This window comes from Nilaparvata lugens, chromosome 12, assembly GCF_014356525.2.
Source record: "Nilaparvata lugens isolate BPH chromosome 12, ASM1435652v1, whole genome shotgun sequence".
In the NCBI taxonomy this organism is placed as follows: Eukaryota; Metazoa; Arthropoda; class Insecta; order Hemiptera; family Delphacidae; genus Nilaparvata; species Nilaparvata lugens.
The window spans coordinates 32169826-32188478 of record NC_052515.1 but is presented as its reverse complement, the minus strand read 5'-3'; the positions used below and the strand labels follow the sequence as shown (position 1 = coordinate 32188478).

Genomic DNA, 18653 nt, shown 5'->3' with positions numbered 1-18653 from the left:
CAAGTTTTTAGGGAGCAAGGGCCACCTGCTAGTTTGCAAATAAATAAAAATGGATTAAATTTTCAAGTTGACTTTGACATTGAACAAAACATACTCAATTCGCCTTTGAAATAATGTAGGTGTTCAGTGCATTGAAGAAAAACTTCATATACTGTCAGTATTCTCCGTAATAATACCTGTATAAAACCAATGTGCTTACCATTAAATGAAGACTGTCAGTTTGAAGTGAATGTCACTGTATAGCAAGCAAATTGTGTTGCCGGCCTGTAAGTTAGATGCAGGTGTATATGAATAATTATTATAATTTCAAATTGTCGTAGATAGATTATGACGTTTGATAATAGACGTCCCGAAAGAGAATCGACAAAGTAGTTACAATTAAGAAGTCTACTCAATCTATTAGTCTATTTGATCTATTCCATATGCTATTCAAAGTAGTTACAATAATTGGAAAATCTATTTGTTTATTAAATCTATTTATTCTATTCTAGTGTGCTTTGTGTTAATCGTTGCTTGAATCAGCAGGGTGAGTCCATATTTTTCATTTTTTATTCCTAATGACTATCCAGGGTAAAGATTTGAAAAAATTCGGTTCAGTCGTGTGATAGAAATTCAACAAAATCTATTTTCTCGAGAATATTGCGCAGCTCCTGCAATTTTTGCAGAAATGAGGTTCATTCCACTTTTATCCTAAGCTGGGTTTACACCAAAGTTATTAACAAAATGTTAATAACTCAATCCTTATAGATTCTATTAGATTGAACAGAACTTGACAAACACATATGTTCATCATGTGTATAATAAGATATGTTCAATCTAATAGAATCTATAAGGATTGAGTTATTAACATTTTGTTATTAACTTCGGTGTAAACCCAGCTTTAGAATATTTTTCACTTTTCATAAACTATTAGTTCTTTGAACAGTAGACCTCACGCAGTATTCTCATCCACAAGTACCAGATGTCAACTGTTTAAATGTTAACAAACTCATTTCACGTTTGAATTTGTATTCCATAAATGATAAAATTCATCCAGTTCCGTTATGATCTTTCTATCTGATAAAAATTAATTTTTTAGAATCAAAAATATTATAATTTCTGCAGCATTATTTAGTTCATTTGTTTATTTTTATTCACCTATTAAATTAGTTTTTTCGAATGTGAGAATATTGTTACGGTACTGATGGGCACGCATAATAATACCATGACTGCAAAACAAAATATTGATACCAAAGACCTTAAAGCTGCGATTAGACCAAATTTATTAAGAAAATGTTAATAACTCAATCCTTTCAGATTATATCAGATTGAACATAACTTATCATACACATGATGAACATATGTGTTTGTCAACTTCCGTTCAATCTAATAGAATCTATACGGATTATGTTATAACATTTTGTTAATAACGTTGGTGTAAACCCAGCTTAAAAGATCTTTAGTGTCTTTGATTGAAACTATAGACCTTATACAAATACAGTAATAAACTGGCTTCTCCACACATCTGTGTAATCACTTGTCAGCTGATTTATGATGAATAATTCTATAGTTTCATTTTTACTCTAATATTGGCGTATGAAGGAGACTCCTTTTTCCTTTAATATTATCCTTGAAATGCAAAATTTCCAAAAACCTTGTATCTACGTCGACGCGCAATTTAAAAAGGAACATACCTGTCAAATTTCATGAAAATCTATTATCGCGTTTCGCCGTAAATGCGCAACATATAAATATATAAACATTTAAACATTAAGAGAAATGCCAAACCGTCGACTTGAATCTCAGACCTCATTTCGTTCGGTGAACAATAGATGGTCATGCCAATCCCATAAGTTTTTAGCCGGTGCCTCGTTCTAAAAACAGTGCTCAAGTCAAGAAAAATTTATTTACCAAAAATTCATTGACCCTCAAATTGTTCACCCTGTTGTCAATATTTGCAGTAGCAGAAGTCTTCGGGGTGATTTAAAGCATTTAATTTGGACTTTTGATTCTGACCGACTTCTCCTGCTTGATAGATATTACAAATCTGAGTGATAGTTGGAAATTTATTTGAAATGGTAGCTCTACTAACCAATTACAAACCTACAAACCTACTACTAGCCTACAAACCTACTACTAGAACTACAAACCTACTCTAGAACATGGTACGCCATAGTGGAGTAGGTCAATTTCCACACAGAAAAATCTAAACAAGTAGAGGACACATAAGATTTTTTTGTAACTAACTAACTACTTGTATGTAATATTGTAATTTATCTGATATTTTGTGTTATTGATGTTGTAGTTTTAGTTTTTTTGGGAAATAAACATTTTATTCATTCATTCATTCAATAATTCTAGATATTACAGAAACATCATGTTAATACTTGTATCTTATCTTTCTGATATTCTTCCTGAGATATTAGTTCTGATTGACTCCATCTGTATAATAGATATCACCAAAATAATCTGAGTGTTAGTTGAAAATTTGTTTGAAATGTAGCTCTATTAACCATTCCAAATATCTATGAATATTATCTTAACAGAAACATGTTGTAGATACTTCTATATTATGATTTTTGAGACTTCTATTTATATGATGAATTTCTTTCACAGCATTTTGCAGAATGAATATCATTTTGATGTCTCTCTTCTACCTCAGCATGCTCCTGATTGTAAGTTGCAGAAACTATCTAGTAATAATTGAAGAGCTCCATTCCAAAACCTGCTAAGTCAATTTTTTCCGATTTCTGTTTTCATGTTATATGTCATCAAAACATATGACTATCATTTGCTAGTGTGTTTCTTGCCAAAAACTGCTTCTTAAAGCTGTAATCACCGTTCAAACATTAATTTTTTCAAAAACCTGTCAAGTCAACTAGTCGTTTTTACCAATCCATGCCAAGTTTTATTTCTACTAAAAATGGTTGGATAATTGAAAGACACCTTTGAAAATAATACATATTATTCTTCTAATGAATTAACTTCAAGGGAGAATTCATTGGCACAGAGCATTAAGTGATTCAGCAACAGTTTTTCCCAAATTGATTAAGTGAAGATAATTTCAAAACCATTTTTGGCTTCATTTTTTAACATTCAAAATTCATAAAATAACTTAATTAATACAATGTGCAGTGATAATTAAGTGTAATATTTAATACTCTTCAATGTTTGATTCCATTACGAACTTAGAAGCTAATAGCTTTTATTTATATAAATACCTGACTGCTATGTCGTAATTAATTGTTCAAAGTAATATTTAACTATAATTTGGTGTTTTAATTTTTCTAAATTTAAAATTTGCATCTCATATTTATTTTTGGACGAAAGTTGAGCTTGAACTTCTTACAGAAGAAACATAACCTATTTTTTGGACATGTAATCAAATTTGGGAATGTAATAGTTTTGGGCCAAGCCTGTTGTTCCTTCCCAATCATTTATTTATATGATTTGTTATTGTATCCACGTATAAATAGATAAATTGCCAACAAATTATGTTTTTGACTTAGCAGGTTTTGGAATGGAGCTCTTCTATTCATAGTATTTCGCTCAGTATTCAATATTTCATTCATTTATAGAAGCTCTATTCACTAATTGAATAATTAAATATATTCAATAATTATCCTCTCATTTTTAAAGTGGAATGATTCATTAAAAGTTTATAGTCTATAATTCTTTAGGCATAGTTTCAAGTGAATCGATCAGTTCAGATGTGATGATGCGTCATTCATGAATTTCCTATCCAGTACATGTATAACCAAATTCTCTTCTTCATAATACTATAGACAATTATAATTTTAGATTAATTATAATGTATTTACAGGGATAGTTCGGTTATTTCTTGATAAGTTGGTTGATTGTTCGGTTTTTTGAATCTATTACTTCTTATTTTAATTTAAATATAATCAGTGTAATATCATTAGTACTGTGCTCCCATATGCGGACAAGCTCCTTGAGCTTTGCATATGTGTATTATTTTTCAGTTGAAAACTTGTTTTTATTTGTATGAAGATGTTTTATGTTATGTATTTTCTTTGACTGAGAATAAACATTTTATTTATTTACAAGTAGCTAGCCCGTGCCATAGCGAAACAATAGCGATAAGTAGATATCCCATGGTATAGGGCGTTTGTGTCGCAACATTTACTGTTATCTCAAGCCCATAGTCCACGTAGTTCTTTCCCGTGAAGCTGTGTGACGCTGGTAGTCTCACATATTGTGCCGTTCGCACACTATCACCCCAACAATAAACAAAAAAAAACCCAACTATCACCCCAACAACTATCCCCCCCAATATCACCCCAACAACAAAAATCGACAGTAATCAACAATAATCGGCTTGAGTTAACAGTAAAAGTTGCGACATGATAACGCCCTACACCATGGGATATCTACTTACGCTATTGTTTCTCTATGCCAGTGCTAGCTTGAGAAATTGACAAACTGAAAGCATGACACACTGAAATTTCCCGAGGTGACAATTAATGTTTGTAAAGTAACGCTCATCGAATTTCCATCTAGCTGTTTACCCTGTTGTTAATATTTGCAGTAACAGAAGTCTTCAGGGTTATTTACAGCATTTAATTGGGATTTTCGATTAATAATAATTACCTACTGGAATCTTAATGAATATAAAATAGGCCTATAACCATCCTCGATTAATCAAGAATATTTACACAGGATTTCAAGTTAATCAGCTCAGTAGTTCAGACGTGATGATGTGTGAAACATCAACATGTATTTCGTATCCAAGTATAAGCCAACTCTCTCTTCATAATAATATGTAGTGAGAGTAAGGTCCGCGTTATAATGGCAGTGTTTGATTAGCAATGGTATTGCTATCCTTGTCTATCATTCAACAAAGCGGATAGCGCTATCTCTTTCTCGCTTCGCTCTGTTGCAAGATCGGCGTTTAAAAATGTACAATTGATAATTAATTAACAAAATATGTCATCTTAATTATGAAAATTCATTATGAAATAATTGAAAAATATAATTTCTTGCTTAATAAATAATTATGATTGATTATTTTGAACAAGAATGAACAGTTAATATTACATCAATAAACCTGTATCAGAGAAAACTTCTATAAACTTCTATCTTGCTATATTTGTATTCTGTGCCTGTATCAGCTACCATCTATAGAAGGCATTGACAAGACAGAAGATCGGCAACATTGATCTCATATCTTTCTTCACTGCCATTATAACGTGGACCTCACTGTGAATTCAGAACAGAAGTTAGAACTCTGTTGCATATCAATACTTTTTCACTATTCGAATTAAACTTGAACTTTTAAAAACACTTATGGAGTGAAAACACACTTACATTGGTAGTGACGATCGTCAAACTGTAGGAGTTTACTCTAATGTCAAGGTTATGTGTGGTAAGGGATGAAGGTGGAGGAATAATCTGCTACTTAATGATAACAAAACATAGTTCCTCCATTTTACTTGTAGAAATTCAGAGGTAAAACAACTTAATTCCGTAGATAATAAGAAAGAAATTAAATTTTTAGGTCTATATCTAGAAAACACACTTAGTTGGTCCGTTCACATTCAAAAAATATGTAAAAAATTAAGCTCAGGAATTTTCGCGCTGAGACGACTAGCAAAAATTTCCAACTTAGAAACGTTAAAAGCAGTGTACTTCGCAATGATCCACTCCCACATTTCATATGGAATTGGAATATATGGAGGAACAAGTATCTCAAACTTAAATAAAATACTCCTATTACAAAAAGAAGCAATAAGAATAATTCTAAATCTTGATAGAGAGCAATCATGCAAGCCATTCTTCAGTAAGTTAAAGTTCATGACGGTGTACAGCCTGTACATTTATAGGACAATATTATATATAAAAACTAACGAATCTAGATTCCCACGGCAAGTAGATATACATAATTACAACACAAGAAATAAAAATAATTTTACAATAAAGAAACACAATAAGGAAAAATATAAACAAAGTCCAACGTACATGGGAATAAAATTTATTGGTTGTCTCCCAGGTTGCATAAGACATGAACCCGATAGATCAAAATTTAAGGAATTGCTGAGAGCATATTTGATGGATTTAGCATGCTACAGTATAAATGAGTTTACTGTAAAAAAATGTATTTTATACAGTCACTAATTTCTCTTAAGCTTTAAGTTAGTTTTAGTTTTTGACTTTTTCATGTACATTTTCATGTATGTTTTGGAAAGAAATAAATGATTGATTGATTGATTGATTGATTGAATAGGTGGTGGTGGGGGTTGGTGGATGCGTTACTAGGGCGGTAATTTTGAATTGTGGATTATTTTGTGTGTGGGAGGAGAAATTTATTTGATCATTTAGAAAACTGTTTTGTGTTGTTGTAAATTTCATATTGTTCCAATAGAAGATAGAAGATGACGAGCTTATAAATTGAAAAAAATGTCTGGCAAAATAAAGAATTTTGAATCTCGAATCATACATTCAAAAACTTTTTTCAATTTCAGGGTATTGGAGACTCTCGACCCAATAGAGGAAATTCTCTACGTGGTTCTACTCGAGGCCCCCCTCCTCCTCCTCTACCAGAAGGCTCCCCTCCAAGAACCCCTCCTCCTCCTGAAGGCACCCCTCCCTCTCTCACTCCTGGACACTCCCCTACTCCTCCTCTACCTGAAGGCTCCCCTCCAAGCACCCCTCCTCCTCCTGAAGGCACCCCACCCCCTCTCACTCCTGGACGCTCCCCTACTCCTCCTCTACCTGAAGGCTCCCCTCCAAGCACCCCTCCTCCTCCTGAAGGCACCCCACCCCCTCTCACTCCAAGAACTCCCCCTCCTCATGACGGCACCCCTCCTCCTCTTACTCCTGGACGCTCCCCTTTTCCAAATCCTCTCACTCCTGCAAACTCCAACTTTCCACCCACTCCTGGCGGCACCCCTCCCCCTCTCACTCCAAGAACTCCCCCTCCTCATGGCGGCACCCCTCCCACTCTTTCTCCTGGACGCTCCCCTTTTCCAAATCCTCTCACTCCTGGAGACTCAAGCTTACCACTCACTCCTGGCGGCAACCCACCCCCTCCTACTCCAAGAAATCCGGCTCCTCATGGCGGCACCCCTCCCCCTCTTACTCCTGGACACTCCCCTACTCCGTCTGGAAACCCCCCTCCACCTCTCACTCCTGGAAGCACCCTTCCTCCTTTTCCCGAAGGCTCCTCCCCTCTTCACACTCCTGGACACTCCCCTACTCCTCCTGGCTCCCCTGGAAATCAAGGCGCAGGACCGGCATCTCCAGGCGATGGGTTAGCTCCCCTCACAGGGTTGGAAATACCACCGGGTATAACAGTACCACCATACAGTACACAGCAACCAGGAAGGAGACCAACAATGAGAAAAGAATCAGTTGACAAACGACAAAGGAACGTTTAAATTATGAACTTTGTGGTGAAAGGGTGAAACTCTCCATATGAGGGTGAAATAAATTATGTGGAACTGACAATATCGAGGTCGTAAAAAAAAACAAGAAATAAAGGTCCTCCTGGTAGTAAATAATACAGAAGAAAGGGCCCCTTAGTGGTAAATGATACAAAAGAAAGTACCCCCTAGTGCTAAATGATTAGATTGGCTCTGTTTCAAAGCATCAATTTTCCAATATTAATATAATTCCTACACAATTTCCAATATTGACTTTCAAATATCAACAAATTTAGTTCACAATTCACAATGCAAATAACACTAATGTAATAACATTGAAAGATAAAATAATAAGATGGTCCTTGTGCTATTTTTCTTCCAAATTTATAGATGACAAAGTCCAAGATAAGGTTAGAATTTCATGTGTACAATTTTTTTAAACTTTGGTCCAAAATAAACATTAAAACCATAAATTTTGAATTCAGATGGCTTAGTTGTTCTTAGAACATGTTTCTATTCATGTAGTAGTATTATATATTTATTTATTTATTTATTCATACATTGATATATACAACATCATTTCAACCATAAATGATTGGGAAAGGAACAGCAGGCTTAAAGCTCAAAACTATTCAATTTTTATTTATTCAAGTAAGTTACAATACATTCTGGTTTATACACGAATCTACAATAAGTTACAGTACAACCGCCAATTATGCAACTATTCCTTTCCCAGATTTGGAAAGAAACTGTCTAAAAATAGGTTATGTTCATCACTTCGTAAGTTTTGTCCAATTTTTGATCTAAAATCTATATATATATAAAAGCGAAATATTACTAAGTGTTTAATTTATGAAATAAGAGAGTGGGTATGTAGGAAAGTTTACTTCGGACTTAAGATTTCAGAAGATTAATTGACTTTTTGTTCCAGTGCTTACATTGTTATATTGTACATACATTTATATTCTAGTGTTTATACTGCATATTGTTTCTTCTGGCACTAATTAAATTGTCTTTAACATTACCTTTAACATTTTTGAACTCTCTTCCAGAGCTCAAGCATTAGCTTTTCTGGGAGAGCCCATTATTTCAATATTAAAATAAAAGAAAACATTCGTTGAATATGTTTTTAAATTAGTTTAGATTATAATTAGTTATAACATTATAAGAATGTTTTTGTTTCACTTGTTTGTAAAAGAAAAGAATGGCAATAAATTGATTTGATTTGAAATGGCACTCATTCACTGACTGACTGACTCACTCACTGACTCACTCACTCGCAAAACTAAAAATCTACCGGACCAAAAACGTTCAAATTTAATAGGTATGTTCAGATGGCCCTTTAGAGGCGCACTAAGAAATCTTTTGGCAATATTTTAACTCTAAGGGTGGTTTCTAAGGGTTTAAAGTTCGTCTTTTAGCATGTATATTCTTCTTATCCTCTTAATTATAATTGAAAAATGTCCATACCATATGTTAATATAGACAACTATAATCTAGAGAGAGCACCTCTTCGAAACCGTTATTAACTGGTAACTCAATTGATAATTTTGTCAGGTTGGCATAGTTGAGTAGACTTTGTTAGGTTGGCACCAAGTTGAAGATTGAAATTCATTTATCGCGGAAAAATTGATTGGGCACTGCTACTTTAATCAGAGCTATTCCTGGGAATATTATATTACTAGTCGTCAGGCTCGCTCCGCTCGCCATATCCGTTTAGCCAGACGTTTAGTCTGGATCCCCGACTGGATCGTCCTAACATAATTATGATAAAAATACTCAAATGAAAAATGCAGGCGAGCGAAGCGAGCCTGCTGATCTCATTCTTGGACGATCCAGTCGGGGGTCCAGGGGGCGGAGCCCCCTGGCTAGACGGATATGGCGAGCGAAGCGAGCCAGACGGCTAGTAATATAATATTCCCAGGAATAGCTCTGATTGAAATAGCAGTGCCCAATCAATTTTTCCGCGATAAATGCATTTCAATCTTCAACTTGGTGCCAACCTAACAAAGTCAACTCAACTTAATGCCAACCTGACAAAATTATTTAATTTAGTTACCAGTTAATAATTGTTTCGAAGAGGTACTCTCTCTCTAGATTATAGTTCTATATTAACATATGGTATGGACATTTTTCAATTATAATCAAGAGAATAAGAAGAATATACATGCTAAAAGACGACCCTTATATAATCATATAAGGTCAGAGCATTCATAATACACACAGAAAGCCTCTGAGCGTCAAGGGCCTAGAAAATAGTGTTGTCTAGTTTGCACGGACATTACTTTGTGAGAACAATTACTTAAAGTATTGGATATTAGCTAAGCCTGCTGGGACACAGTGGGTTAATGGAATTAACTTAAATCGTCGAATATTTGTTGAATATCCACCATCTGCTTAATGTGTTAAGAAGGCATGAGTCCCGATGTTTTTAGTAGATGCGAATGTCAACTTTTTTTTTTTTAATATCTTTATTTGCAATCGGGGCCACACCCCATACAAAGTCACAATCATCATGATACTAACAGACAAAATACACAAACAATATGGAAACATTGATTATAATTACAAACAGGATAACACAATTCATTCAATTGAGTGAAACGTCATGATTAAATTATTGCTGCGATTGTTAAAAAGATTCACTGACGGCTCAACCTGTTACACTTAGTATCTCTGATCTTATTTTGAGCGCCTCTACTATAAAATTGTACACGGAATTTATTTTCCCTACACTCAAGTTGGATAGCAGTACCATTACTTTATCTGCGTCATTTACAATATTCTGAGTAAATTTGGCAGTGAATTGCCTCCTGATGTGGCAATACATGGGACATACTAATAAAAAATGTTCTACGGTCTCATCAGTTCGAAGGTTGCAGATTGGACAGTGCTCTTTGCAATTTATCCAATTACCCTTCCCTTCAACCTACAGGTAAATACTCAGGTCGTTAGCCAATCTTAGTTGGGATAAACAACGAATCTTCGAAAAGGCCAATCTGAATCTGAACTGCTCACCTAAAATGAAATTTGGATTCAAGTGCGTGTATCTGGGAGAGGATTGGGAATCGATGGCTCTACCTACATCTAAGTTGTACAGATTACCACAATAAGCTTCTATAAGCTCCTCATAGCGTTGTTTCAAAGAATTCACATCAATACTATAATTCGTCCAAAAATTTTCTGCTGAGGCATTGAAAAACTGGCTTTTTAGTGAATGTACCCAATTGAATCTGAGTTTTGAATTAAAAATTCCTCCCTGCGCTAATTCTGATACCATAATATCGTAGCACTTCCTAGGGTATCTACTATTTGGCATTTCCAGTATTCAAATCAACCATTTGACGGCTTTACAGAACACAATGAAAGCCAATTTGAACCTTCTTGACTCAATACGGATTGCCCAGTCAGGAGTGCCGCCATTCAAGAAAAGGATGTCAATGTCAACTTAAACCTTTGATTATATTTTGACGAGAGTGGAGCCTGATTTGGAAAAACAAGTCACTAATTGGAGGAATCCAATATCGGCTGAAAAAAGACTTGTAATAACACTAAGGTCATATTTCATAGAAATATTAATATCTACTTGATGATGTTTATAAAGGCTTTGTTTAAGATTTCAGTAAATCCAGTTTTAAATAATACCCTTGAGGAGCACACACCGAACTTGGTTATAGGTCTATTTTAATTCTTAAATAATATTAAATTAAATAGAAAGACTACCGTAAGAAATTGTTAAAAACTACAGATTTTATTGATAGTTAGAAAGACCGGTTTCGGTTGTTACACCATTGTCAATCTCTGATAAACTTAAGAATTTAGGTTATAGGCCTATTCAAATTCTTAACCTAATATTAAATTAAATAGAAAGACTAGCGTAAGAAATTGTTAAAAACTACAGATTTTATTGATAGTTAGAAAGACCGGTTTCGGTTGTTACACCATTGTCAATCTCTGATAAACTTAAGAATTTAGGTTATAGGCCTATTCAAATTCTTAAATAATATTAAATTAAATAGAAAGACTACCGTAAGAAATTGTTAAAAACTACAGATTTTATTGATAGTTAGAAAGACCGGTTTCGGTTGTTACACCATTGTCAATCTCTGTTAAACTGAGGAATTTAGATGTAATTGAAGAATGTTGAAGTGACACATAACCTCTAGCTACATTTGGACTGTTGTAAAAATTAGAATTGGAACCGTTTTGGGCGTAAGTTAGCCTGTGGTACTTTTCTGTAAGTTGTATGATTCTGAATGATTGAATAAATAAATAAACTATTTTAATTCTTCAAGATTTCAATACGTCAAGTTTTCAGGGAGCGCAGGTTACCTGCTAGTGTGCAAAAAAATAAAAATGGATTGAATTCTCAAGTTGACTTTGACATTGAATAGAACATAACTCAATTCACCTTTGAAATAATGTAGGTGTTCAGTGCATTGAAGAAAAACTTCATATACTGTCAGTATTCTCCATAATAATACCTGTATAACACCAATGTACTTACCATTAAATGATAGCTGTCAGTTTGAAGTGAATGTCACTGTATAGCAAGCAAATTGTGTTGCTGTTTAGTTCTTGTAAGTTGGATACAGATGTATATGAATAATTATTATGATTTTAAATTGTCATAAATAGATTATGACGTCTGATGATATTGCCAATGGATTAGGCAAAAATACAAAATAGACGTCTCCAAGAGAATCGCCAAAGTAGTTACAATTAAATGCCTATTTAATCTAGTAGTTTATTTAATCTATTTAGTCTATTCTTTTCTATATTCTATTCTGTTCAATTGTGCTCTGTGTTAATCGTTGCTTGAATCAGCAGGGTGAGTCCATATTTTTCATTTTTTACTTACAAATAATAACTATCCAGGGTAAAGATTTGAAAAAATTCGGTCCAGCCATTTTTGAGAAAATCGTGGAAGAAATTCAACAAAATCAATTTTCCTCGAGAATATTACACAGCTCCTGAATTTTTTGCAGACATGCGATTCACTTCACTTTTATCTTATAGTATTTTTAATTTGACATCTTCTTGTGAAGCCATTTTTGAGAAAATATTTATTATTTATCTATTCATTTATTTGTGGACAGAATCACAAATCATATAAATATGATTAGGAAGGAACAACAGGCTTGGCCCAAATCTATTCCATTCCCAAATTTTGATAAATTAATAAAATGTCAAAAAATAGGTTATGTTTCTACTGTAAAACGTTCAAGTTCAAATCTTGATAGAAATTCAACATAATCCATTTTTCTCGAGAATATTGCGCAATTTTTGCAGAAATGAGACTCACTTCACTCTTATATTAGAATATTTTTCACTTTTCATCTTCTTGAAAACTGCTTTTCTATATTTTTATACTTGCATCAAATCTAATCAAAATTTATATTCAACATTTTATTAAAAACAATTCAGGGTCATGGCAAACACATAGGTTTTAAAAAACAATTCTGAAGACAATAAAAAATATTCTTATTGAATGAAAAAAACTAAGAAATTGTCAAAAAACCACAGATTTATTGATACTTAGAAAGACCGGTTTCGGTTATTACACCATTGTCAATCTCTGATAAACAAGTTTAATAACCGAAACCGGTATTTCTAAGTATCAATAAATCTGTGGTTTTTAGACAATTTCTTAGTCTTTTTCATTCAATATGAATAATTACCACAATATCAACTTCTCAACTACACAAAAAGTGAAAATATATATTCTTCAAAAATTCATTTGAATTTCCATCTAGCTGTTTACCCTGTTGTCAATATTTGCAGTAGCAGAAGTCTTCAGGGTGATTTGAAGCATTTAATTTGGTTTTTCGTTTAATCATAGTTGAAAATTTATTGGAGTAGCTCGAAGTAATATGTGAATACAAAAACAAAAATTTCTAGAAGTAGGAAGAGAAGACAATTTAACAGAAACAAAATAAAATTGAGTAATCTTTAAACTTCCAGACAGAGTAGATCTGTCTAACTGATGTAGCATATCTACAAATTATTGAACATTTGAGTTGAAATTCAAACATACTTGTTAAAAAACAAATTGTAATAAATTGCATGCAAAAAATGCTTTTACACATTTGTATTTAGTTGCGGGAAATGTCAATAATATTATCTATCCTAAGTAGTTTTCTGGATACCTCTCTAACGGTTTCACTATAATTCTTTGTTCATTCATACAATAGATACATCAACGAAATGATAGGGAGAGGAAATATAAGGTAACCTTGTGCTGCTATTCCTCTCTCAAATTTAGATAACACATAGTCTGAAATAAGTTAGTCTGGTAGTTCTTCACTTCATAAAATTTTCAGTCCTTAAATATTTTTACAAAGTATATTCTCAAATTTAGATGCTTCAAAGCCAAACATAGAATAAGTATTTCGCATTATTACAATTTATTACTTAATGAGCTTCAACATTAGCCTGAAATAAATTATTAATGACTCCCCATACTTTTTATGAAACTATATAACGTGTTAACTATGAAGGATAATATTGTATCGTTAATTCCAATGACTTTATTTGGTACTGAACCGTATTCTACTTACAGTTTATTTATTTATTTTATTTGAATATTACAACATCTCCAGTTATACTCAATTATAGAAAGTTTTACAATACTAATACAAAAAAATGTTACAAATATAAAAAACCATGGGCTTTGTGGTTGGTTGTGTTGGAGAAGAGAAAAAAAGAGAGGAAGATACCTAGCCAACTATGGTTTCCCATGTGATAGGCAGGCAAAGAAGAGAAGAGAAGTAATGAGGAAAAAAGGGAAGGGAGAAATGGGGGGGAAGGAAGAAAACAGAGGAATAGGTACTCAAAATAAAGGTAAGCGAGTCCACTGAAAAAATGAAAAAACTAAAGAAAAAACAATGCTGGAGCAGAAATCTCGAGTCATATATCTAAATGGAAGAAGAAATTACTGTATGTCCAGTTTTTTATATCCAGTTTAATTTTTCCGCTGATCTTATTGTCCATGAGAAAGTGATTTGGAATGAGGTTTATTATTTTAGTACCTATGTAAATTAACTGCCTCCTTATACATTCAATATTAGTGTTATAGGTTACATATTTGTTAGCAGTGGCCCTTAGATTATAATAATTAAGTGTAGAGTTTATTATAAATAAATAAATAAATAAATAAATAAATAAATAAATAAATAAATAAATAAATAAATAAATAAATAAATAAATAAATAAATAAATAATAAATAATAAATAAATAAATAAATAAATAAATAAATAAATAAATAAATATTACAAATCTAAGTGATAGTTTGGAATGGTAGCTCAATACCATTGGACAATAAATATAGATATCTATAAATATTATGTCGACAGAAAAATGTTGTAAATACTTGTATCTTATTTCTGATATTTTTTCTGAGATATTAATCCTGAGTGACTTTTCCTGCATGATACATATCACAAACCTTTATTCTTTATTGATTCATACAATAAGTGCATCATTAAAAAGATAGGGAGAGAAAAAATAAGGTAACCTTGTGCTATTCCTCTCCCAAATTTATATAAGGTTACACATAGTCAAAAATAGGTTAAGTCTTGTAGCTGTTCACTTCACAAAATTTTCAATCCTAAATTATTTTCACATTTTTATTCATGAATCTGAGTGATAGTTGAAAATTTGGTAGCTCCACTTACCAATTTTAGATATCTAATTTATCTATAAATATTTTGTTGACAAAAAAAAGTTTCTATATAATTTTTGAAATTTCTATTAATATGATGAATTTCTTTCACATCATTTGCAGAATGAATATAATTTTGATCTCACTTTTCTACCTCAGCATGCTCCTGATTGTAAGTTGCAGAAATTATCTAGTAATAATTCATAGTATTTTGCTCAGTATTCAATATTTCATTCATTTATTCATGCTCTATTTAATAATTGAATACTTTAATTATTCATTCATCCTCTCATTTTTAAAGTGGAATGATTCATTCATTCGTTCATACTTCATTTATGAAGTTACAATTGAATGATTTTATTATTTATTTATTCTCTAATTTTTCAAGTTTGAAAAATTATGGCGTAATAATTATTCATGGTATCATGCTTCATTCACTAGTTTATAATATTCTTTAGGCATAGTTTCAAGTGAATCAGTTCAGATGTGATGATGTGTCAATCGTGAATTTCCTATCCCCTGCATGTATAACCAAATTCTCTTCTTCATAATACTATAGACAAGTAGGTAGCCCGTGCTAACTTGAAAACTTGACGAACTGAAAGCATGACCTACTGAAATTTAATCTCATTTTACTGTGATTAGATAGAACATTTCTGTATGAATGTTATTATAATTTCTTCTTTCGTAATCGTAATAAATGTTTCATGTTTTTGTACTCCAGAGCAAAGCTCGGTCCCCGATATTACATTGTAAAATGTGTGGCAAAATAAATAATTTTGAATCTTGGATCAATCATTCAAAAACTTTTTTTAATTTCAGGGAATTGGAGGCTCTCCCAATAGAAGAAATTCTCCCCGTGGCTCCCCTCCTCCTCCTCTTCCTGCAGGCTCCCCTCCAAGAACTCCTCCTCCTCCTGCAGGCTCCCCTCCAAGAACTCCTGGAGCCACCCCTCTTCCTTCTTCTGAAGGCTCCTCCTCCCCTTTTACTCCTGGACACTCCCCTACTCCTTCTGGAAGCTCCCCACCACCTCCTCAAGAAGGCTCCTCCACTCTTCGCACTCCTAGACGCTCCCCTACTCATGGCTCCCCTGGCTCTAGAAATCAAGGCGTAGGACCGGCATCTCCAGACAATGGGTTAGCTCCCCTCACAGGGTTGGATATACCATCAGCTATTACAGCACCACCATTCAGTACACAGAACCCAGGAAGGAGACCACCAACAAATCAAAACCGTCCACTTGACAAACGACCAAGAAAATGAGCCCCTGATAGTAAACGATTATGATACAAAGGAAAGGACCTTTTACACTATGAACTTTGTGGTAAAAGGATAAAATAAACTCTCCATATTAGGGTGAAATAAATTATGTGGAACTGACAATATCGAGGATAGGTCCTCCTGATAGTAAATAATACAGAAGAAAGGACCCCCTAATGATAAATGATACAAATGAAAGGACCTCTAAAGTGCGAGATAAATTACTTTTAACATGAAGAGGAGAAACCCATTTCTCCCTCCACAGTTTGTAGCATAGACACAGATGGACATCCTGCGCACAATTGGATGCGCCGTGTCATTTTGCTTCATGTTCTTGTGATGAACACATCTCCGTAACATACACAAACCAATATACCTGCTGACCAGTTCACTACTTGGAACATTGCCAGTAATAGATGGAGGGGAGTGTTGCCGCGTCGCATTACAAAGCTCTCTCACTCACACACAAAAGAAGGAGAATGCTGCTAGGTAGTGGGAGTGATTAGTGGAGGATAGAGCATCGGACCTCTCCGTCGAGAAAGAGCCGTGTTAAAAGTAATTTATCTCGCACTTTAGTGATAAATGATACAAAAGAAAGGACCCTGAAATAATACGAAAAATAAAGGTCTTCCTGGTATAGGAAATCATGGTATATTAATCATGTTATATGATTAATTCTTTTTCATGTGTTGTTTATTGAGGAGTTTTCTGATTATATTTTCTGTGATGTATACTATTTTCTTTAAAATTGTATTGATTGACAAAATAAATTTGAATTTGAATTTGACCCCTGGTGGTAAATGATACAAATGAAAGGACCCCTAGTGGTAAATGATACAAAAGAAAGGACCCCTGGTGGTAAATGATACAAAAGATAGGACCCCTGGTGGTAAATGATACAAAAGAAAGGACCCCTAGTGGTAAATGATACAAAATAAAAGACCCCTGGTGGTAAATGATACAAAATAAAAGACCCCTGGTGGTAAATGATACAAAAGAAAGGACCCCTGGTGGTGAATGATACAAAAGAAAGGACCCCTAGTGGTAAATGATTCAAATGAAAGGACCCCCTATTGCTAAATGATAAGATTAGCTCTGTTTCAATTCATCAATTTTCCAATATTAATATAATTTCTAGACAATTTCCAATATTGACTTTCAAATACCAACAAATTTAGTTGTTCTTAGAACGTGTTTCTATGCGTGGGTAGAATTATATTTATTTATTTATATATACATTGATAGATACAGTATCATTCTCAACCATGATTGGGTAATTAATAACAGGCTTAATGCCCAACACTGTTCCTTTCCCAAATTTGGATGGAAATTGTACAAAAAAAGGTTATGTTTATCACTTCACAACTTATGTCGAATTTTGAGTCTAAAATATCTATAAACTAGGAATTTAGAAGAGTTGAAAACTAAATTAAATAACAATAGTTCACTAAACCATCACTGATAACTGGGAAATGTATTCTCAATGTAATGTTCGAATGTTTTTCTAAAACTTTCTGGTGAATAAAACAGCTGTGCTAATAGTGAAGTTGTGTTTTATTCTGGCTCAAAATTTTGATAAATTACTCAAAACTTTTCCAATTTGTAGAAATTTGAGTGAAATATTTTTGTTGTTAATTAGTTTTAAAGTATCAAAATTTAAAATTTTTAGTTTATTCATTAGTTTTGAAGTGTAAATTGGACTTCTTGAAGTGGAAAGTGAAATCTAACCTCCTTTTTCGAGACTTTTATTTGTAAAAATTTGGGAGAAGACAGTTTTGGGCTATGCCTGTTGTATTCTCCCAATCATATTTTAATTATTATGATTTGTGATTGTGAATAAAATAAATAAATAAAATTTTCAACTTATTTTATGTGTTACCTAAACTTGAAAACAATATGATATCTAATAATAAATATTTTCTTTCTCTTCTGTCTTCTTCTTGTTCTTATCCTGTCTTCTTCTACTTCTTCTCCTATTTGTCTCCTTCTTCTTCTTATTCTTCCTCTACTACTTCTTCTTCTCCTTCTTTTTCCTCCTCTTCTTCTTCTTCCTCCTCCACTTCTCCTCCTTCTTATTCTTCCTACTCTTCTTCTTCTTTTTCTTCTCCTATCTCTTCTTCCTCTTCAACTCCTTCTTTCTATTCTTCATCTTCTTCCTCTCCTTCTTCAAATAATAAAGATGTACTAGCAGTTATTCAATCATCAGATCAAGATTTGATGATCACATTTGTATTTTCAGGGTTGAGCGTAAGAGAGGGCCGGCTGCGCCCTAACTCCGCCCTCCTAGGTAAAAATAAAGGCAGCTATTCTATTCTATTCTTCCTCTCCTTATTCTTCTTCCCCTTCACCTTTTTCTCCTATTTATTCC

General features: G+C 33.2%; 1 protein-coding gene and 1 long non-coding RNA gene across 2 annotated transcripts; both read left to right on the top strand.

Annotated features, from left to right (window-relative positions):
- The first annotated feature begins 339 nt into the window (after positions 1-339).
- On the top strand, positions 340-8558 carry LOC111057650 (extensin). Its single transcript, XM_022345099.2, has 3 exons — positions 340-526; positions 2596-2654; positions 6462-8558. The coding sequence occupies exons 2-3, from the start codon at positions 2607-2609 to the stop codon at positions 7374-7376; spliced, it is 963 nt and encodes a 320-aa protein (XP_022200791.2). The 5' UTR covers positions 340-526; positions 2596-2606; the 3' UTR covers positions 7377-8558.
- Positions 8559-12046: 3488 nt separating this feature from the next.
- Positions 12047-16027, top strand: LOC111060064. The gene is made up of 3 exons (XR_005572684.1): positions 12047-12192; positions 15149-15197; positions 15848-16027. It is a non-coding gene; the product is annotated as an uncharacterized LOC111060064 (long non-coding RNA).
- Positions 16028-18653: the final 2626 nt, after the last annotated feature.